The 22,777-nt window shown below is 40.2% G+C and overlaps 1 protein-coding gene across 21 annotated transcripts in view; it reads right to left on the reverse strand.

Moving 5' to 3' along the window:
• The window catches only part of DENND1A (DENN domain containing 1A), a 543,986-nt gene that overhangs the window by 519,730 nt on the left and 1,479 nt on the right, over positions 1 to 22,777 (reverse strand). Inside the window, exon 1 of one of the 21 annotated variants that reach the window (XR_008509986.2) lies at positions 17,283 to 18,196. The exons of 13 other annotated variants lie outside the window; for them this stretch is intronic. Coding sequence is in view for 7 of the 8 variants with exons in the window: in XM_063714415.1 (XP_063570485.1) it covers positions 17,283 to 17,388 (106 nt within the window). In the remaining variant the exon portion in view is untranslated. Of the gene's footprint in view, positions 1 to 17,282; positions 18,227 to 22,777 lie in introns of those variants that run through there. 7 more of the 21 variants (XM_063714415.1, XM_054520572.2, XM_054520576.2 and 4 more) reach the window with 7 other exon arrangements.

Raw genomic sequence — 22,777 nt, forward strand, 5'->3', positions numbered from 1 at the left:
AATTATTGAGAACCATGCTCGGTGACAGGCACTGTGCTTCTCTTCTGTCTACTGCATCTCTCTCCTCAGCCTATCATTAGTTAACCAAATTCATCCTTCTCGACCTCAATGCCAGTTCTCCCTCCTGAGTTGCCAGTGTCTATGAGGGGTATTATGAAGCCCAAACTGAAAACCTTGATATCATCACCTTTCATTTCAGCTTTTCCTCTCTCCCCCATATTCAATTAATTTAATGGTTCTCCAACTACACTACCTTAAATGCTGGAGGTCTGGAAGCTAGACAAAGGTGGCAAAAATGGCCTTTTCCCAATTTCCATGAAAAAATAAGGTAATATAATTTTAAGTTTTCTTACCACAAATTTTTCTTAAACCTTTATCACCTGCTACTCCCTGTCTATTCTGGAATGTAATATAAAATAATATCTGATTTAGGGAAAAAAATGTAGTTTAAAGTTTAATATATAAATATTTCATTGTACTCCACAGAATACCATGACTTTTAGGTACTTCATCACCTGAACATGCTTGAGCACCACTGAACTAATAATTTGCAACTTATATTCCTGCTAAATTGTTCTTTCCTGTGCAATGTGAAACTTTTCCTATGAGGAAGTCAGACCAAGGTAGGAAAGGTCAGACCAATTTGCCTGAGAAAATATTAAAAAGTAGGCCATCGGAACACTATAAATTTCTTTCTCCTCAATTCCAGGCTATTACTACTTATCCTGTGGTAGCAAAGAGAATAACCAGCTTATAGGTGGAATAGGAATAACTTTCAATGATCACTGTAAGAATAACTGACTTTGTATTCTAGTCACAAGTGAGACAGCCTAGGCTACATTCACCAGTTAAACCAGCACGTTCTGGATTGCCATTCTCTTCTGATTATCAGTATTTACACCATAGATAAAGCACAACATTAGCCTAAGAAAAATAACAGAAATATAAATATTTATACTCTTAAAGCAGATTGCTAAAGCCACATGATTTGGGGATTATCAGTTATTTGGAACCATCACAAACATAAATCCTGGGAGTTAAACATATAAACAGACTACTGATTATATTCTTTTAAGAACGAAACCCAGTCAACACCAAACTGCATCACTGAGTTAAACATTTATGCAATTATGCAATATACAGCAACTGAGTACCATTATGTGCCACATACAGTGCAAGTCACTCAAGGTTTAACAGTGAGCAAGAGGCTCACAGTACCTGACTTCATGAAGCCCACACACTATGAGAAAGACAATCAAAGAACACTAACAGCCAGTGCTGATAACAAAGTGCCTTCAAGTGCGGCAGGAGGGTAAAGGAGATGCTCGCTGAAGGGTTCTCAGCCAGAGCTCTAATTGAGCCGAAACCTAAAGAATGAGCAGAAGTTAACCAAGGGTATCTACATGTGTGATTAAGGTGAGAGGTGAGGGGTGCTATGAATGAGGCTGCGGTCAGACTAGCATGGAAGACAAAATACACTCACAATCACATCGATCTAGGCTCCAGTCGCAGCTCCACCACACAAACGGCCTAACATCTCTGACTTCAGTCACTTCATTTGTAAAGGGCAGTGATAACAATACTTACTTCATAGGATTATGGAGAGGATTAAATAACATAATGATGTAAATTTATTCATTCCACACTTGATAGCTCTGTGATCTTGTGCAACTGGAAACCTCTCTGTGACTTTCTCATCTGTAAAATGGGGATCTAACAGTACCTTCTCCATAGGGTTGTTAATAAGGATAAACTCAAAGAATAAATGTGAAAATTTAACGAGACAACAAATATAAACTATTTGGAATAAGTTCTAACGTTCAAAAGAGTTCAATAAATTTTGGTTATTGAATTTGTGTTATTTTTATACTAACAGACAGAGTTGAGGTCTCAAAGGGCCTTAAAGCCATATTAGGTGTATGGATTTTAATCTGGAAGCATGGAGAGCAGCTGAAGGATTTTAAGCAGTCAACTGACATGTTCAGATTGGTCTTCTGGAAGGCTCACCCTGGATACTGTACAGAGACTGGACTGGAAGAGTCAAAGTGGTAGAAAGAGCCCAGTCAGGAGGAATTACAGCCATTAAGGTAGGAGAAGATGGTGCCCTGGACCAAGGGAACATCAGTGGAGAGATGAGTGCATGAAGCAACAAGGCTAGATATTTGCATTTAGGATGTGAGATGTCCCCAACATCTTACAGACTCTTCCCTCTCTCCTGCCCTCTACCCTCCTTTTAAAAATTCATGAAGTTTCTTTCATTCCCACTATCACCACACTCTGCGATTCCCAAACTATAACTTTAGTTTCCACTGTCGTGAGCTTCATTCAGGTCTAAATGTCACCTGCCCCTGGAAAGCTCCTCACACTTAATATAACCCAAATCAAAGCAATCATTTATTTCCCTAGAAAAATCTCAATTTCCCTATTTTTAATCCTAGTTCTGCCACGTCTTTCTCATCATCCAGGCTACAAACTCTAGAGTCCTCATCATGTGGTTGTGAAGACCTTCTAATCTTCTGATGCTACATCCTGACAATTCTCACTGACACCTGGACTCTTAAAATAAAGGTGATGTCCACCTGTAATCCCAGCACTTTGGGAGGCTGAGGTGGGTGGATCACGAGGTCAGAAGATCGAGACCATCCTGGCTAACACAGTGAAACTTCGTCTCTGCTAAAAATACAAAAAAAATTAGCTGGGCGTGGTGGTGGACGCCTGTAGTCCCAGCTACTCGAGAGGCTGAGGCAGGAGAATGGTGTGAACCCAGGAGACGGAGCTTGCAGTGAGCCCAGATCGCGCCACTGCACTCTAGCCTGGGAGACAGAACGAGACTGCGTCTCAAAAATAAATAAATAAATAAAAATAAAGGTGATGTCATGTAAAGCAAAAGCAAATATCCAAATATCGGCCCTCATGACCTCTCTTCTATAATAACAGGTTCATCTGTCTTCTACCTTCAGTCATTTTACCCTTCAGTCCTGGTTATACTCATGGGTCACACACACACACACACACACATATACACACACGTAGAGACACAGAGAGACCTAATCTCTTGAATTAAAATTAGTTATATTGGTTATAATAATTACACACAAAAAGTTCAGTGAAAGCAGAGACAGGAATAATTCCAACAGAATGCACTCTAGAAATTTCAGCTTATTCTGTAAGGCAATAAAGTTCTACCTTAGTGGTGCAAATGCCTGCTAGTTACTAGGAATTAAACTGGGAACAATGAACATAAACCAGTTTTTCAGCCACAGATCTGAGAAAGGGATCTGACCATCACTCGCAAGCACAAAGAACAGTGCCCATGGTAACCCAGTCAACCACCTGTGGCAAAACAGCAAATCTAGATAGAGCTCTCCTTACTCAAGAAAGCAAATGAAAAATAAAAGATCTGTCAAAAAAACATTACAAATGAGAGAAAAGCATCATCATCTCTTGGAAGAAGAATATATTTCTGAAAAAGATTAAGAAATATGCTTCAGGAAACTGACATCCTTAAATAGAACAGAAAAAAAAAACACCACCTCTATAAAACAGGAACAAAAAGCTGCAAGGAAGAGGAGAACAAGACAAGTAACAACAGCTTTTTTTTTTTTTTTTTAAAACAAAGGCCAATGTAACCTTGATATCAAAATCTGACAAGATTACAAAAAAAATTGTAGCCAAAATCTCTTATGAATACAGATGTAAACATAAAACAAAATATTAGTAAATGGAATATAATAATATCCAAAAAAGAATAGTATAACATGACCAAGTGGGTTTATCCCAGGAATGCAAAGCTGGTTTAACATTTGAAAATAAATGTAATTCACTACATAAAACTGGAAAAAAGAAAAATTATAATCATCTCAAGAGATGCAGAAAAGGCATTTGGTAAAATTCAACATCCATTCATGACAAAAACTCTCAGCAATGTAAAAATGGACAGAAACTTCTCAAACTGATCAACGGCATCTAAGAAAAACAGCTATCAACATACTGGTTGACACTGATGAGATGGTAAGATATTAAGCACTTTCCTCTGAATTCAGGTATAAGACCACTATGTCTGTACTCAGATGAACCTATTCATCATATGAGAGGTCTTACCCAGTGAAATAAGGCAAGAAATAAAAAGTATAAAGATCAAAAACTAGGAAGTAAAATTGTCATTCACAGAAAACCTGACTGTATACATATAAAATAAAAATAACCTAAAAACATCATTAGAATTAAGCACATTTAGCAAGGTTGCTAGATACAATGTCAACATACAAGAGAAATCTACTGTATTTCTATATGCTAGTAACAACTAGAAAATGACATTTAAAAAGCAATGCCATTTACAATAGTATGGAGAAAAAAATCAAAGAACTACAAATAAATCTAACAAAAGATGTTCAGGACCCTGCACTAAAAACTACAAAATGCTGCTGAAAAAAAATTGAAGATATGTAAGGAGAGATATGTCATCTTCATTAACTAGAAGACTCAATATTGTTAATATCAACTCTCTACAAATTAGGGATGCAATGCAATTCCATCAAAATTGTGGAATTTCACAAGCTGATTAAAAAATGTATACGGTCATGCAAAGGACCTAGAATAGTCCAAACAATCTGAATAACAAAATTGAAAGAATTCCACTATTAAATAACAAGACTTACTTTAAAGGTACAGTAATTAAGATAGCATGGTATTAATGCAATGGAAAGAACAGAGTCCAGAAATACAAACGTATACCTGATTTACAAGAAAGATGCCATTGAAATTGAGTGGGAAAAGAACGGTCTTGATAAATGTTAAGTCAATTGGACAACCACATGGGGGAAGAAAAGGAATTAACCTTGATGAATAACTTACATCATACATAAAAATTCATATGAAATGGATCACATCACAGAACTAAAATTAAAATGTAAAAGCTTCTAGGATAAACAAAAGTATATTCACAGCCTTTGGTTAGGCAAAGATTTCTTAAACAGAACACATCAAAAAGTAAAGAAAGGAAAGGATCAATAAAATAGACTTAAGATTTCTTGTTAATCAAAAAGCACTATTAAGTGGCTGGGCCCAGTGGCTCACGCCTGTAATCCCAGCACGTTGGAAGGCTGAGGCAGGCAGATCATTTGAGGTCAGGAGTTCAAGACCAGGCTGGACAACATGGTGAAACCCTGTCTCTACTAAAAGTACAATAATTATCCAGGTGTGGTGACACACACCTGTAATCCCAGCTACTCAGGAGGTTGAGGCATAAGAATCACTTGAACCTGGGAGGCAGAGGTTGCAAGCGAGCCTAGATGAAGCCATTGCATTCCAGTCTGGGCAACAAAGCGAGACTCCATCTCAAAAACAAAAACAAAAACAAAAACAAGCACTATTAAGTGTAAAAAGGCAAGCTGCAGACTGAAGAACGATTTTTTAATACTTACGTCTGACAAAGTACTCACATTCAGTAATATAAAGAACGCCTACCAATCAGTAAGAAAAGAACAGAGAACATGGTGAAAAACAGGAAAAGACCTGAATAGGTATCTCACAAAAGAAGATATCCAAATGGCCAAGAAGCATATGAAAAGGTACTTAACATGAGTAGTCAGTCATCAGGGAAATGCAGATTAAAACCACAATGAGCTACAAAAACATGACATTAATGGCTAATAATATGGCTAAAAAAAGACTAACAATATGAAGTGTTGGAGATGAAACAAGTGGAACTGTCATATATAGCTGATGAGGTATGAATTGGCACACAATTTGGAAAACTGTCAGCATCTACTAAAGCTAAACATATTTATAAATTTTGAACAAGCAATTCCAATCCTGGGTATAAACCTAACAGAAATGAACACTGTTGTTAACTGTAAGACATCTATAAGAATATTCATAACAACTTTATTCATAATAGCCAAAAATGGGAATTGTACTATGCAGCAATGAAAAACAATGAACTACAATTACATACAACAACACAGATGAATTCTATCAACACAATGTAGAGCAGAAGAAGCCAGACCCATGAGTATATACTGCAAGATTCCATTTATATGAAGTTCAAGAATGGGCAAAATTGCTACAGTGACAGAAATCAGAATAGTGATTATTTTTTAATAGGTATTGACTGGAAGGGGCATGAAGAGCCTTATACTATGCTGGAGATATCCTGTATCTTGATCTGGATGGTGATTACACAAGTATATAACCATTAAAAATTAATCAAGTGGTATCCTTAAAATCTGTGTACTTTACTGTATGTAAATGATATAACAGTAAAAAATTTGTTTAAAAATATGTGTAATGGCAGAAGAAAATCTACATTAGAAATAACAAAAAACTCTACACATTACATATAAGACAAACATAAGATGGTTCTAAAAGGCAGAGAGAGAAGCAGAACAGCTAGTGACCTCAGGACCCAAGGAGTGAGCACAGATGAGTTCCCTGGGTTTTTCCTTGCCTCATATATCACATTGTTGGAGCCAGAGAAGTCAGCAACCTGGAAATGCCAACTGATGCGGACCCAAAAATGCTCAAACAAAAGCTAGCTTTCTTCTAGCCAAAGGACCAAAAAGAGCAGCTAATAAGTCAAAAAAATTTTTAAGAAAATACTCATCAAACACCACAGAAAACCCTGTCGTCCCACCCTCACCCAAATCCATAAAAGACAAGGAGAAAGCCTAGGTTTCTGGGCTGTCATGAGGAACCCCATCCAGCCCACCCCCGCCAGAGTAGTGCTACGGAAAGCTAAGGAGGGAGCTGGGGATTGCATCATCCCCCACCAGGCAGTAACAATGACCCCATCAATGTGGTTTCAGTGGAGACCCTGGACTTCCACCGCCGCTGGCAGTAACGAGGCTCCCCTTTCCTATGTCCACTCGGATCGTGTGGAGGAGACCTACCAGAGACTAAGAATTTTTATCACCTCCCAGTGATGAAATGGGACAAGACCACTCCCCTCCACCCCGTGCTGTCTGTTGAGTCCCCAGTGGAAGCAAGAATAAGGCATTACCCCACCCAGCCATGGAGGTTTCCGTGGAGGCCTACTAGGGAGCCAGAACTCCCACCCTACAGTGTAGTAACAGAATCCTTCACCTTGGATGTCAACGGAAGCAGAGTAGGGAACCTGAATGTACACCCCAACTCTGCAAAAGCAAAGAAGAGCAGCCTCCCTCCCTTCCAGAGCAGTGTCAGAGGAAGCCAGACAGAAGACAGTTAAAAAAAAAAAAAAAAAAAAAACCTTCAAAGTTCAGCAGGAAATTTTGTCAACCTAGAGCTCCATGCCCATACAAACTCCTAATCCCCAGTGAGAAAGCAGACATTTTTCAGACATGCGAGAACCCACAGTTTACTTTTTATGTACTCTTTCTGCAAGGGTGCTACTGGGGCTATCTCCTATAAGAACCTGAATATGTACTCCAGCGAACAAATTAAAGCAAAATGATCACACAGGGCCAGGAAATAGTCAAATCAACCTTGAAAAGTGATGAGAGGACATTCCAGGGTTATAAAAATAGAGCCAATTTTATAAGGATTTAACAGGAAGGTGGGAGGGAACCATCAGGGGTACAGGGAAGCCTGGAAAAACTGCAAGTATAATTTCAAGTGTGGAAAAAATTAAGGATACAATAAAAGCAAATAATGCAAGAGGGATAAAAAGATTTAAGAAACTCTGGAAGAGGGAGAAGAAGAGAAAGAATACTGCTTTAAAAAATCAAAATCCGACCGGGCATGGTGGCTCACGCCTGTAATCCCAGCACTTTGGGAGGATGAGGTGGGCGGATCACCTGAGGTCAGGAGTTTGAGACCAGCCTGACCAACATAGAGAAACCCCATCTCTACCAAAAATACAAAATTAGCCGGCCATGGTGGTGCATGCCTGTAATCCCAGCTACTCGGGAGGCTGAGGCAAGAGAATTGCTTGAACTCGGGAGGCGGAGGTTGTGGTGAGCTGAGATCATTGCACTCCAGCCTGGGCTCGAAACTCCCATTTCAAAAAAAAAAAAAAAAAAAAATCAAAATCCAGATATGGACCTTTATTTTCCAGTCTCAGGCACTTTCTGCACTGCAGGCAGCAGTGCAGACATGGTCAAGTCCAAGAACTATACCACACATAACCAGTTCCAAACAGAAATGGCATCAATAGGCCCTGATCATAAAGATATCCTTTAAGTGGGTAGAACCTTAGTTCTTAAGGATCATGCACTTTGCCAAGAAACACAAGAAGGGTCAAAAGACACAGGCCAATAAAATGAAGACCATCAAGGCCTTTGTCAAGCTCAAGGTCTTGAAGGGCACCTGTGTTGGTCTGTTCCTGCCATTGCTATAAAGAAGTACCTGCGACTTCTTTATAGCAATGCCGGGCATGGTGTCTCACCCCTGTAATCCCAGTACTTTGGAAGGCTGAGGCGGGTGGATCACGAGGTCAGGAGATCGAGACTATCCTGGCTAACATGGTGAAACCCCGTCTCTACTAAAAATACAAAAAAAATTAGCCGGGCATGGTGGCGAGCGCCTGTAGTTCCAGCTACTCTGGAGGCTGAGGCAGGAGAATGGCACGAACCCGGAAGGCCAAGCTTGCAATGAGCCGAGATCGTGCCACTGCACTCCAGCCTGGGCGACAGAGGGAGACTCCATCTCAAAAAAAAAAAAAAAGAAAGAAATACCCAAGACTGGGTAATTGATAAAGAAAAGAGGTTTAATTGGCTCATAGTTCTGTAGGCTCACAGTGCTGGCATCTGCTTCTGGAGAGGCCTCAGGAAGTTTACAATCATGGCTGAAGGTGACAGGGAGCCAGCGTGTCACATAGTGAGAGTGAAACGAGCGAGGGAGGGGGAGGAGCCACACTCTTTTAAACAACCAGATGATGAACTACTAGAGCAAGAACTCAGTCATCACCAAGGGGATGATGCCAAGCCATTCATGAGGGCCCACTCCCACGATCCAATCACCTCCCACCAGGCCCCACCTCCAACACTGGAATCACATTTCCACATGGGATTTGGAGGCGACAAACATCCAAACCATCTCAACCTGAGTCCCAAGCTCAGGAGCCATGCTGATTATGACATCATCAGTTGCCAGGTTCTGCTGGCCAAAAGCTAGCACCCAGGCCAAGGCCTCCACAAAGGCTGCAAAGTAGAGGTTTCCATCCTGCCAACATGAGGATGAAAGCACTTGTATGATCTCCTGGGCTGCTCTCTCTACAGGGCTAGTGTACAAATAATTTGCTGTTTTGTACAAATAAATGCAAACTTATCCATATATGATGCCAAACACATTTAGCATAATTTTCAATTCTGGATGGATTGTAAGAAAAAAATTACTGTGACCCTGATGTTATTAACATTCTCCTTCAAATGGGATGAAAATGTTATTTTAGCACCCTACCCGATCTAGTGGAGTTAAATACTTATATTTAAATATTCATAACAACATTCCACTTTTAGAATTAACCAAAAGACAAATCATAGAAGATTTGATTCTGGTCATGGATCAAAATTTAAATGACCACATAAATGTAAAAGCACAGCTTTGAAAAGGTAGAAGGAAGAGCTAGGATAATACTCTTCCCCTTACGAAGTGTGAAATCAAAAGACAGTGTTGAGGGTTAATGGAACAATAAAGAGGTTTAAGTTAATAACCATTATGAAAATTAAAGTAATACAAAATAGATAAAATATCAGATGAGTAGAAGAGAGAAGTACTATAAAGTTACTTATCTTTCATTTCAAGGAGTCAACAGATACTGTCTAAAGTTTAATTAACAGAGAGAGATTTATCTATGGTTATGAGTTAACAACCAGAAAAACTAAAAATAGGGTTAGTTAATAAGAGTTTGTCTCCGAAGAGTGGGACTAGGGAAGAATAGGGTAGAGGATTGTTGCTTATCACAGGCTCTTATTAAGTATTTGATTCGTGACCATATACGTTTTTAACTTTGCATGCACTTGTAACTGATAAAAATAATTTTTAAAGTTTGACAAACACACTCTGTTGATGAAGCTGTATGACAACAAGCATTCTTGTGTGGGAATATGAATTGGCACAATCTCTATGGAGGAGAATTTGACAATATCTAGCAAAATTACATACAAAATTACCCTTTGACCCAAATTCCACTTGGAAAAATCTATCACAATGGTATAATGGTAAAAATACAAAAAGGTGCATACACAAGACTATTCATTACTGCACCATTTGTAATAATAAAAGACTGGAAGCAACCTAAATGCCCGTCAGTATGAGACGGGTTGAATAAACCATAGTCCATCCATCCAATAGAGTACTATTGCTGTCCTACAGAGAAATGAGGAAGACCCCCATATTCCCTATATTTTTCCAGGAGAGACCTCTTTACAGGATATATTATGAAATGAGAAAAGTTAAGGGGAGAAAAGTATACATGGAATGCTATCACTTATCTGAGAGCCTGGCAAGAGGAGATGTGAATATATCTATGTATTTGCCTTTTTTTTTGAGACAGAGTTTTGCTCTTGTTGCCCAGGCTGGAGTGCAATGGCACAATCTCGGCTCACCGCAACCTCTGCCTCTCAGGTTCAAGCAATTCTCCTGCCTCAGCCTCCCGAGTAGCTGGGATCACAGGCATGTGCCACCATGCCCAGCTTATTTTTGTATTTTTAGTAGAGACGGGGTTTCTCCATGTTGGTCAGGCTGGTCTCGAACTCCCGACCTCAGGTGATCTGCCCGCCTTGGCCACCCAGAGTGCTGGGATTAAAGGTGGGAGCCACTGTGCCTGGCTGCCTTTTTTGTTTTAATGGAAGGACAAATGAAAATCTAAAATCAAACTCAGTACCTATGACAGGGAAGGAACACGGTGGTAGGCAAGGATAGAAGTTAGACTTATAAATATGCCTGTTTTGTAGCTTTGGCTTTGAAACAATATAAATATTTTAAGTAATTGTTTTAAAAGTCAAATTATTTTTAAACAGTAATTCCAACAGATTAAAAGAAAAAATTATAAAAACCTAACTATGGGCCAGGCGCAGTGGCTCCTGCCTGTAATCCCAGCACTTTGGGAGGCCAAAGTGGGCAGATCACTTGAGGTCAGGAGACTAGCCTGGCCAAAAAAGTGAAACCTTGTCTCTACTAAAAATACAAACATCAGCTGGGCATGGTGGCAGTTACCCATAGTCCCAGGTACTCAAGAGGCTGGAAGCAGGAGAATCACTCGAACACAGGAGGCAGAAATTACAGTGAGCCGAAATCGTGCCACTGCACTCCAGCCCAGGTGACAGAGCAAGACCCTGTATCAAAAAACAGAACAAAAACAACAACAACAACAAAAAACTAACTTTGTATTGGGTTGGTGACACAACCACAGAGAAAAAAACCAATTCTACTGACTTTAAAACAGGAATTTGACTACAGTCCTAGTGAAATACATCCTAAGGACCAAAAGAACTGTCAAGTTTTAAAAAGCCAAAAACATAACTATTTTCAGTAATCGCATTGTGGCTGGTAATGTCAGTGCTGCTGTTGAGCTGTCTAGGTATTGTGGGATAAAGCAAAAGAGTAATGGTGTTGGTGTCGTTGGAAATCAAGACTTTGATATAGGTATGGAAAATTCCAATGTAAAAGTGATGAGGTTAAATAAAACTGCTATAGTCTAGAACTGGAAAAAGCAATATGAACACATAATGCAATTTACCTTTAAAGATACACACACATATTTCCAAATTCTGACCCCTGGAGAATCCTAGAAATTATGACTGACCTGGTAGCAAACCCACCCCATCCCCAAAAGTCCTAAATCCCAGGCTGTGATTTCTAATACTATTTCCCACCAAAAGGAACCAGGACTCCTTAGAGAAACACTGGGTCTGGAGGAGGAAACGCAGAAGATGAGCCTGGAACACTCTGTCATACCAAAAGGCAAGGGAGCTATTAGAAACTACTGGGATCCTGGCCGGGAGCGGTGGCTCACGCCTGTAATCCCAGCACTTTGGGAGGCCGAGGCGGGCAGATCATGAGGTCAGGAGATCGAGACCATCCTGGCTAACACGGTGAAACCCCATCTCTACCAAAAATACAAAAAAAAATTAGCTGGGCGTGGTGGTGGGCACCTGTAGTCCCAGCTACTTGGAAGCCTGAGGCAGGAGAATAGCGTGAGCCCGGGAGGCAGAGTTTGCAGTGAGCCAAGATCGCGCCACTGCACTCCAGTCTGGTCAACAGGATGAGACTCTGTCTCAAAAAAATAAATAAATAAATAAATAAAAGAAAAGAAACTACTGAGATCCTGTTAAGAGGACTTCAGAGTTCACTTGAAATTCCCACTGGACAGGCCAGGCATGGTGGCTCACGCCTGTAATTCCAGCACTTTGGGAGGCCAAGGCGGGCAGATCACGAGGTCAGGAGATTGAGACCATCCTGGCTAACACGGTGAAACCCCATCTCTACTAAAAACACAAACAATTAGCTGGGTGTGGTGGCGGGTGCCTGTAGTCCCAGCTACTCGGGAGGCTGAGGCAGGAGAATGGCATGAACCCAGGAGGCGGAGCTTGCAATGAGCTGAGATCGTGCCACTGCGCTCCAGCCTGGGTGACAGAGCGAGACTCTGTTTCAAAAAAAAAAAAAAAAAAAGAAAGAAATTCCCACTGGACAAAGATAGGACAAATTAAACATCAGTGAGGAGAGTAACTACAGCAGATTGAAATATAGCAACTAAGTTTAAATACATCCATTTAAAGTGACACTCCCCTCTCTCAAAAATTAGTTACCTTTGGAAAATGTTTAAAAAATTAATAAAATCAAGCATTTACCCTGCCTTTCCTATATGAACTGTATCTCAGAGCAACCAAATGGTTGATATGGACAAGGTTTCTTTTTACAAATATCCCAGCTAGTATGAAGAAGTGATAGAAACAAAATATCACCATTTTATAACCTCTAATTAATGAACAGATCAAAGAGAGATAACCAGACATAATGTACCTCCTGATGGAAGTACCTATCACCACTTTTAAAATATTCGTGCCAAGAAAGTGAACTTGAGTCTCATCAAGTCACTTAATCCAACTGCCAATTTGTAGGAAATAAAGGGGACAGAGGAATACATTAAACAAACCTTAAGGATGCAATGGAAATCATATAGGACAAATAACCCACTTCTTCAAAAAATAAACTGCATGGGGGAAAAAGACAGCAAATATCAACCAACTGCAATGTGTGAACTTCGCTGATTCAAACGAATCCACTGTTTTTTTTAAATTTGATAAAACTGAAAAACTTTGAACACTGACTGGATATTTAATAACATTAAAATTTTTTGACCAGGCGCAGTGGCTTATGTCTGTAATCCCAGCACTTTGGGAGGCCTAGGCGGGTGGACTGCTTGGGGTCAGGAGTTTGAAACCAGCCTGACCAACATGGTGAAACCCTGTCTCTACTAAAAATACAAAAATTAGTTGGGCATGGTGGCACACACCTGTAATCCCAGCTACTGGGGAAGTTGAGGCAGGAGACTCACTTGAACCCAGGAGGCAGAGGTTGCAGTGAGCCGAGATCACACCACTGCACTCCAGCCTGGGTGACAAAGTACAACTGCAACTAAAAAAAAAAAAAAAAAAAAAAATTAAATTGTTTGGTTAACTTTTTAGGTGTGAAAATGTTATGTTTTTTAAAAACAAAATCTACCTTTTAGAGACACATATGGAAGTATTTAAGAATGATATGACATCTGGGGCCTAGAATGGTGGCTCACACCTGTAATCCCAGCACTTTGGGAGGTGGAAGCGGACAGATCACTTGAGATCAGGTGTTCGAGATCAGCCTGGCCAAAATGGTGAAATCTCCTCTCTACTAAAAATACAAAAATTAGCCAGGCATGGTGGTGCACACCTGTAATCTCAGCTACTGGGGAGGCTGAGGCACGAGAATCACTTGAACCTGGGAGGTGGAGGTTGCAGTGTGCCGAGATTGCATCACTGCACTCTAGCCTGGGTGACAGAGTGAGACTTTGTCTCAGAAAAAAAAAAAAAAGGATGATATGACAACATCTGGGATTTGCTTCAAAACAATCCAGGACTGGAGAACAGGGGAGGGAGTTACAGTCAGTTATCTATAAATAAAACTAGGTAAAACATAAATTAAGTGTTGAAACTGGTTGATGGGAATTTGGGGGCTCATGATACTATTCTACTTTTATAGATGTTTAAAATTTTCCAAAATGAAGTTTAAAAATAGGTTCAAGCACCAAGAAAAAAAGGAATAAAAAATCACTTTAAGGCCGGGCACGGTGGCTCAAGCCTGTAATCCCGGCATTTTGAGAGGCCGAGGTGGGTGGATCACCTGAGGTCAGGAGTTTGAGACCAGCCTGGCCAACCTGGAGAAACCCGTCTCTACTAAAAGTATGAAAAATTAGCCGGGCATGGTGGCAGGTACCTGTAATCCCAGCTACTCAGGAGGCTGAAGCAGAGGAAGCTTGAACCCAGGAGGTAGAAATTGCAGTGAACCAAGATCGTGCCACTGCACTCCAGCCTGGGCGACAAGAGTGAGGCTCCATCATACACAAAAAAAATCACTTTAAAAAGACTCAAAAGTAGTACCAGTTAAACAGAGATAAATATAAATTATTTATGTAAATCTTTTACAAAACTGAATAGATTTCCAATATTTATGATAAAGGAAACATTAAGTGGTTTTGTTTTTTACTTCAAGACAGGGTCTTGCTCTGTACCCCAAGCTGCAGTACAGTGGTGCAATCTCAGCTCACTGCAGACTCCCCTTCCCGGGTTCAAGCAGTTCTCACACCTCAGCCTCCCAAGTAGCTGGGACTACAGGCATGTGCCACCATGCCCAGCTAATTTTTGTAATTTTTTTTTTTTTTTTAGTAGAGATGGGGTTTCGCCATGTTGGCCTGACTGATCTCGAACTCTTGACCTCAAGTCATCTGCCTGCTTCAGCCTCCCAAAGTGCTGAGATTATAGGTGTGAGCCACCGGGCCTGGCTGGGGGCGTAAGTGTTCTTAAATGTTATAATGCTAATTGTTTGCATGCTCATCTTATCTTAGTAGACTATAGGCTTCCTTTCTTCCCAACCAGCAAGAGCAATAGCGCTTTGTACATATCAGCCTCTCAATCTTTCAAATAAATTCAGTTAAATATGCTACACATCATCCTAACATTCTTACTGAAAGGAAGCAAATACCTTGGTTTTTAAAAACAAAACCAAAAAAAAAAAACTGTAAAACTATAAAAAGGAACATACTTGCTGTCTTTTAACTTGTTTTTTAACTCCAGGTTGTTCAGACAACTGTGTTTTCTCCTCTCCAGGCAATATTAATGATAGCTGCCATTTACTAAGCAGTTGTATCTCCACTGAGAATTAGGCACAACATCTCTTTTAATTATCACAACAACCCTGTAGGTTAATTTATTAGCTTCCTTCCATAAATACTATTTTTTTAACCTGAAGCTCAGAAATTCAGAACTCAGACGGAGAATGTATAGTTCTGGGAAGTCAGTACTCCAATGCTCACGCGCCCCTGGCTCCTCTCACACCCTGGAGTTCAAGAACTGCCAGCGTGGAGTCAAACAGCATCTTCTCTAGATTGGTTTCCTTCCTTCCATTTATTCATACAGCCTAGGCGAGATCAATGCAACACCCTCAAACCTTTCCTGTGGCTAAAGTGAATTCAAAAGGTGGTTTTTCTTTTCCCCCTCTCTAAATCTACCATGAACAGATTTGCCTTCAGCAATTTAGTCCAGCCCACTTCAAGTCTTATTTAATAAAGCACATACATTCACTATAGATCTCTCAAAGATTCCTTCCATTCTCAATGCAGACTAAAATGCCTTATCCCAATTATAACTTTTCACTTTTCCTCAGAAAAGCAAACATTATATAACCAGTCCTCACCTTACAAATACTCCATTTGTAACATAACTCTGCTAACTTTGGCAAGTCATCTTTGATTCTTCTTTTGCCTCTTACATGTAATTTGTCACCAAGTCTTGTCATTTCTACTTAAAATCTCTCAAAGCCATCTTTTTTTTTTTTTTTTTTTTTTTTCTTTTTGAGACAGGGTCTCACTCTGTCACCCAGGCTGGAATGCAGTGGCGCAATCTTGACTCACTGCAACCTCTGTCTCCTGAGCTCTGTGGGAGCTCAAGTGATCCTCCCACCTCAGCCTCCCAAGTAGCTGGGACCACAGATACATGCCACCACACCTGGCTAATTGTTGTATTTTTTTATAGAGACAGTTTCGTCATGTTGCCCATGCTGGTCTCAACTTCCTGGACTCAAGCCATCCACCCTCCTTGGCCTCCCAAAGTGCTGGCATTACAGGCATGAGTCACCACGCCCGGCCCGTCATTCCTTTTCTTTACACTGCCAAAACCTTGCTCTGGACCTTGATCTTCCGCAGTAAAAACTATTACACAGTTCCACAATCCAGTGGCCTCCCATTTTTTTCCATGCATTCTTCCTATCAGTAAAAAAGTAAGCATACATCTGATAAATATCCATAAATTATAATAATGCCTTACTATACTAACACATACATTAAAAAATACAAAAACAAACTTTGAAGGTTGATATAAAAATAAATACAATTTCTAACATATTCTCACGTTCCAATGCGTCATCTTGTAAAAGCCAGAGATATCACTGCTCTAAACTGCTGCTGCCAGGATAATCTACCTAAAAACCCAAATCTGAGCATATTACATCCCCAGGTCAACCCTTCAATGGCATCATATCCCACTGGCACATGCCTACTTCATCAACTTCCTCTCCTGTAATCTTTATCCTTATATCCTGTATTTCAGCTTTACCTTTTATCTCCCCATGACTTTTGCATACACAGTTCCCTATATCTGGAATGCCCTTGCCCTCAACAGTTACTGATTTATACATAACAGTATCTCGAAGAGGGAAACACATTCTAAATGTCATAACCAACGTCCAAATGAACTTTTGGAATGTCACCTCTCTTTTCTATAGGAACATATATGTATTTTAACATATCTTTTCTTACTTTATTTGGCTCCTTTTCAAGTCCTGAATACTCGGAAAGAATGGGTATGGATTCCAATAAAAGTAGAGAACAAAACAACTTCATTTTGCTTATTTTTCTTCCTTGTTTATCTTTCCATGTCCCCACAAAGCCCTTTTAAGCAAAAAGGATGTTACGAACCCAGAGATTAGTTCTCCCTAGGGCCAGGAAAAAGGCTGGACCTTTGCAACTGCAACCGGAACTCCAGCCAGGAACTTACACAGATTTAATAACTGAATGCAAACATACTTTCCTAGAGCAATACTCCAGGTCTTACCTTCTGTTTCAACCTTCCTATCTGCTGTACAATCCCCTCTAAGTTGACTACAATGGCTAAGAGAAGAGTGATGGAGTAGCACCAACATGTTTTCCAGAAAAGTCATGAAAATTCAAGTGGCTGACTCTGAGCACTAATGATGGAGAGCTTGGTCTTCAAAGAGACTTTTATTCCACCACTCCAAGTCTTTCTACATTCTCCTTTGGGGACTGGGAGGACAGCACTGTGGTGGAGAAAGGGAAGAGGGGAATAGGCATTAGAGGAAGAAGGCCTGGAAGGAAGTCACACTCCAATTCTTGGTCTCATCACAAAGCAGAGAGACACATTAGTTGTGCTATATACAACAGGCCTCAAGAAAAAGCAACCTTCCTATGTATTTTGGCAACGGGATCCTTTAAAGAACAGTCAAAACAAACTGCAGCAGAGCTATCATAAGCCAAGACTGCTCCTCTATTCTTGAAACGAGATCAGTTTATCCTCACTTTCAAGTCATATAACTTCCACTTGTCTTCCCTTGGTAATCCCCCTCCATTCTCCAAATCTCCCCTTTCTTTCAGTTCAAGTTCCAACCTCTTCCTAGAAACCTATCTCCATCTACTCTGATCTTTTCTATGTAACTCATTTGGGCCAAATCAAAATCACAATAAAATACCACTTTACACAAAGTGGTACAGCTGCTTTAGAAAACAATTTTAAGTTTCTCAAAATGTTACATAGAATTACCAAACGATCCAGCAATTCCACTCCTAAGTATATATCCGAGAGAAATAAAAACGTATGTCCACACAAAATGTTCATAGCAACATCATTCATAATGAAAAGGGGAAACAACCCAAATACCTAACAACTGACAAATGGATGAGTAAAATGTGGTATGTCCATACAATGGCATATTATTCAGCAGTAAAAAGCAATGAAACACTCATACATGCTCCAACATGGATAAATCTTGAAATCATTAAGTGAAAGAAGCCATGCAGGAAGGGTTATATATGATTCTATTTATTAATATATGAAATGTCCATAATAGGCAAATCTATAGCAAGTAGATTAGTGATTACCTAGGACTGAAGGGTTTGGGGGAATGAGTGTCTAACAGGCATGGGGTTTCTTTCTGGGGTGATGAAAAAGTTCTGGAATTAGTGGTAATCAATCACCCTTGTGAATATACTTAAAACCACTTTAAAAAGTAAATTTTAGGGCTGGGCATAGTGGCTCATGCCTGTAATCCCAGCACTTTGGGAGGCCAAGGCAGTCAGATCATCAGGAGTTTGAGACTAGCCTGGCCAATGTGGTGAAACTAAAAATACAAAAACTAGTCAGGCATGGTGGCGGGCACCTGCAGTCCCAGCTACTTGGGAGGATGAGGCATGAGAATCACCTGAACCCAGGAGGCGGAGGTTGCAGTGAGCCAAGATCGCACCACTGCACTCCAGCCTGGGGGACAGAGTGAAACTGTCTCAAAAAAGAAAAAAAAAGTAAATATTATAGTATGTGAATCTTATGTTATAATCTTATAAGATTCATATACTATAAAATTTCGTATCTTAAACAGTTTTCAGATTACCACAACCTACAAGGCCCTTTCCAGGCTCTCTCCCTCTGACCTCACCACAAGCCTCTCTGCCATCAGTCACTACTCAAACCCACTGGCCTTCTGTCCATTCCTGAAATATGCCTAGGGTTTTCTTGCCTCAAGGCCTGGAATAAAAAGTCTTGCCTAGTCTCTTTAGATGACTAATACCTCCTCATCCTTTAAGTCTCAGCTCAAATGTCATCTCCACGGTGAGGCCTTCCCTCGCCACTCTATCTAAAATAGGACAGTCGCTCCCATCATTTTCTCTGAGGCATCTCATGTGCTTCCTTTATAGAACATCCACATAGCTTTATGTGAATTTACCTGGTTTTTTAATGTCAGGTCCACAAGACTGCATGCACCATGAGGAGTGAATCTGTATTATTCACCATCATAATTCCCAATGTCTAACACAATTGCTGGCATTTAAGTGTCTAATAAATGGTAATATTTTTATTTCCCTAATATGCCACGTCCTCATACGTACTGCTCCCTCTGCTGATACCACCACCATCTCTACTGCCTCTACTCCCTCTGCTAACCACCCCTATCTCTCAGCTGAAACATGATCCCCTTGGTGAAGACTTCCTTTCCTGACCCTCCCTCCTCCCCAGAAGACAGTCTCTCCTTCACTTACTCACCTATTCGTCACTAGCGGCATCTTCACCATTGCAATTAACTTATACTGTATTAAACTTGTGTTTTGTTTTGTTTTGTTTTGTTTTGGTGGGGCGGGAGTCTGGAAGGGATTGTTTTTGTTTTACATTTGTATCCACTACTTTAGAAAGCCTTAAAGAAAAATATTTGTTCATCTTTGTGTCCCCAGTACTTAGCACACTGCCAGGCACAGTATTGCCACTAATTATGGTAATAATGGCTAACATTTATTGTTTAATAGGTGCTTAGTATTCTTAGTTCTACAGTAGGTAAATGGACGAATAAATGGATAAATTTCTTAGTCACTAACCTCACAGAGGTCACAGTTTGACAGGGACAGAAGACAGGTATACAGGCTAATGTAGAATAATCACCACCACAAGGCCAAATTAGTTGCCCTGCCCTGTTCCTATGCCTCCAAATCTTAGAGTATGCTTTTCTCTGAGTCCATAAATGTCACGTTTCTTCAAACTCACTTAGAAAACTTCCTTCGATTACTTACAGCCCACTTCCTGCACTTGGTGCCTGGAAGCAATTTCTAGGATGTCACCACAAGCAATATTAAACTGCCACATAGTTTCCTGCTGTGTGTCTGCATTATCAGTTAAATTGCTTCATATTAACCACATTCCAGTCCACTGGGATCATTCAAACACTAAATAAGATTTAAAAATACCTGTGGAAGATTGTCAGTTACCACTGCTCCTTTTATTCTTCTAGATAAATGTCCATACAGGTTTAACATTTAGGTTTCCAGGGTGCTACCTGCATACTGGTGACCTTCTCTTTTTTTGTCCATTAAATGTTGATTTGAGGTAAGACAATGTTCCTTTATTAAAATAAACATGAGGCTGGGCACGGTGGCTCACACCTGTAATCCCAGCACTTTGGGAGGCCAAGGTGGGCAGATCACCTGAGGTTGGGAGTTCAAGACCAGCCTGACCAACACAGGAGAAACCCCGTCTCTACCAAATATAGAAAATTAGCCAGGCATGGTGTCTCATGCATGTAATCCCAACTACTGGGGAAGCTGAGGCAGGAGAATCGCTTGAACCCGGGGGTTGGAGCTTGCGATGAGCCAAGATCATGCCATTGCACTCCAGCCTGGGCAACAAGAGCAAAACTCCACCTCAAAAAAAAAAAAAAAAAAGAACTAAATACTCTAGTAAAAGGCCTGCCTAAACCATATAATTTGCCTTAAAAATTTATAAAATATAAAACTTTTCTTCCTCAAGGGTTTAATTTTTTTTAACTCGATGAACACTCAACTCAGTCTTAATTAGAATCTTAATGTAGATACTAATGTATTTCTTAAATGCATTCCATGAACTCTTCTCAAACAACCATGTGCCAGGCATTCAGTCTGACACAGGGAACTCAAAGATAAATAAGACAGTCCTTCCTCTCAAGAAGTTTATGTCCAGCATGGTACGGGAGACAGACAAGAAACAAGATTCAGTATTTTGACTGCGATAAAAACAAGGGGCCACAGAAACACGGATGAAGGGCACCCGGCCTAGACTGGAACAGGAGGGGGTGGGGGTGGCAACAGGGAACTGGCATCAAGGCAGGCGTCTGGGGGATGGCATCTGATCTTAGGCCTATAAACTCCCATTCTCTCATTTGAAAAATATGGTTAATAAATAGCATCACCACCACTGGACAGTAGTAAGGGTTCCATGAAATGGTTCACATTAAGGATTTCCATGGTACCTGACAGAGATTGTGTTCAACCAGGCATAAACTTAAAAGAGAAGTCTGATCAAACACGAAATCTCAACACCTGTGCCTAGCAACTCATGTGCTTTACCACTGATCACACAACAGACACCAGCTTCACAATTACACACAATGTTGTTTTTAATCAACTTTTATTTTTTAATAATGAGACAATGTTAAGCCCTACTCTGCATGTTAACAGCCTAATTCCTTGGTCATTAAAATTTGCTTCTCCATTACCTTAAACATACCTTTCTCTGACATTTCTAATATACAGTAATGTTCTTTGTCTTTTGATACAGAAGGTGAAAAAAAAAGAAAAAAAACTAACAATTACTGAGTTTTTAACATGGACCTGGCATTTACATTGATACTGTGTTCATTGCTCACAATAACCCTACAACCTGGACACAGTCCTCCCCATTTTACCTTCAGGGAAATTGAGGTTGAAAAGGCAGTCTGTGTAAAGTTTCATAATTAGCATTAAAAAGAGCTGGAATTTGAACCTAGACCTGATTCCATCTAGTCAACTGACTTGCTGCATCAGAGATAAGCAAGAGAAAACAAAAGGAACCCCTCCCCCTTGCCCCTACCTCCAAGACTGTCCTATTCAATGGAACCTGCACACTTAGATTTCACCACAGCCAGGAGAACACCTTGAACACTCTGCCAGGACGGAAAGCCAGCCAGCAGTAACCAAAGCTCTGTCTTCTCCAACAACTAGAGGAGCACTTAAGTGGGTAATTTCCTGTCCATCCCCATTCCTAGCTACAGGCAGAAGTTGCATAATCAACAGTCACTATAAATCACAACTACTTTTCATAACTTCTCTCTTCATATTCTCTTTCAGTTTCACAAGCTAACATATTTCCCAAGCCTAAGTTTTTATCACAGAGTAGTCTAGTTTCAAGATCAATAAGGCTATTCTTCATACTCATTTCACGCTTAATACAATTCCATGCCTTAGTAAAGTCCCTAACCCAAGTGCTCAGAATTAGCGATGGGTTCCACAAAACACATTTGAGAAATGTATTTGTCAACCTGCTACCTTGGAGAGCAACAGAGAGATTTGATGGCTAGCCATCTGAACTTTTACTTGCTGGATTTTAATACTGGTTCTGACACTCACTGCCTCATGTCAGGCAAGTTTCTGAACTTTTCTGTAACAAGAAGGGTAAGTGTCCTCACGCATACTCTGCAACTCTAAGTTGGCTTCTGGAAAGTGTTTCTAAGTGCTATTGAAATCCAAGTTTACAACTCTTACTTGGAAGCAGGAGCTAAACTTGAGTGCCTCTTTAATCCCAATGTTTCACAAACGACATCTTTTTACCTCCCAAGCCTCTCAAGCTCTTGTCTGGAGCATGCTTCTAACTTTTTTCTCATTTCCACAAAAATAAAGATTTAACAGAGTGTTCATGCGACTCTTCCATTTTCGTTACCATAAGCAAACTTTTCTAGTTTCATTCAGCAGATGTCTCAAGGCTGCTGCAGCGCATCTCATACATATTTTGTAAATGAGAAGCCTAACCACACGGGGGACTGC

Source organism: Pongo abelii, chromosome 13, assembly GCF_028885655.2.
Source record: "Pongo abelii isolate AG06213 chromosome 13, NHGRI_mPonAbe1-v2.0_pri, whole genome shotgun sequence".
NCBI classification, from domain to species: Eukaryota; Metazoa; Chordata; class Mammalia; order Primates; family Hominidae; genus Pongo; species Pongo abelii.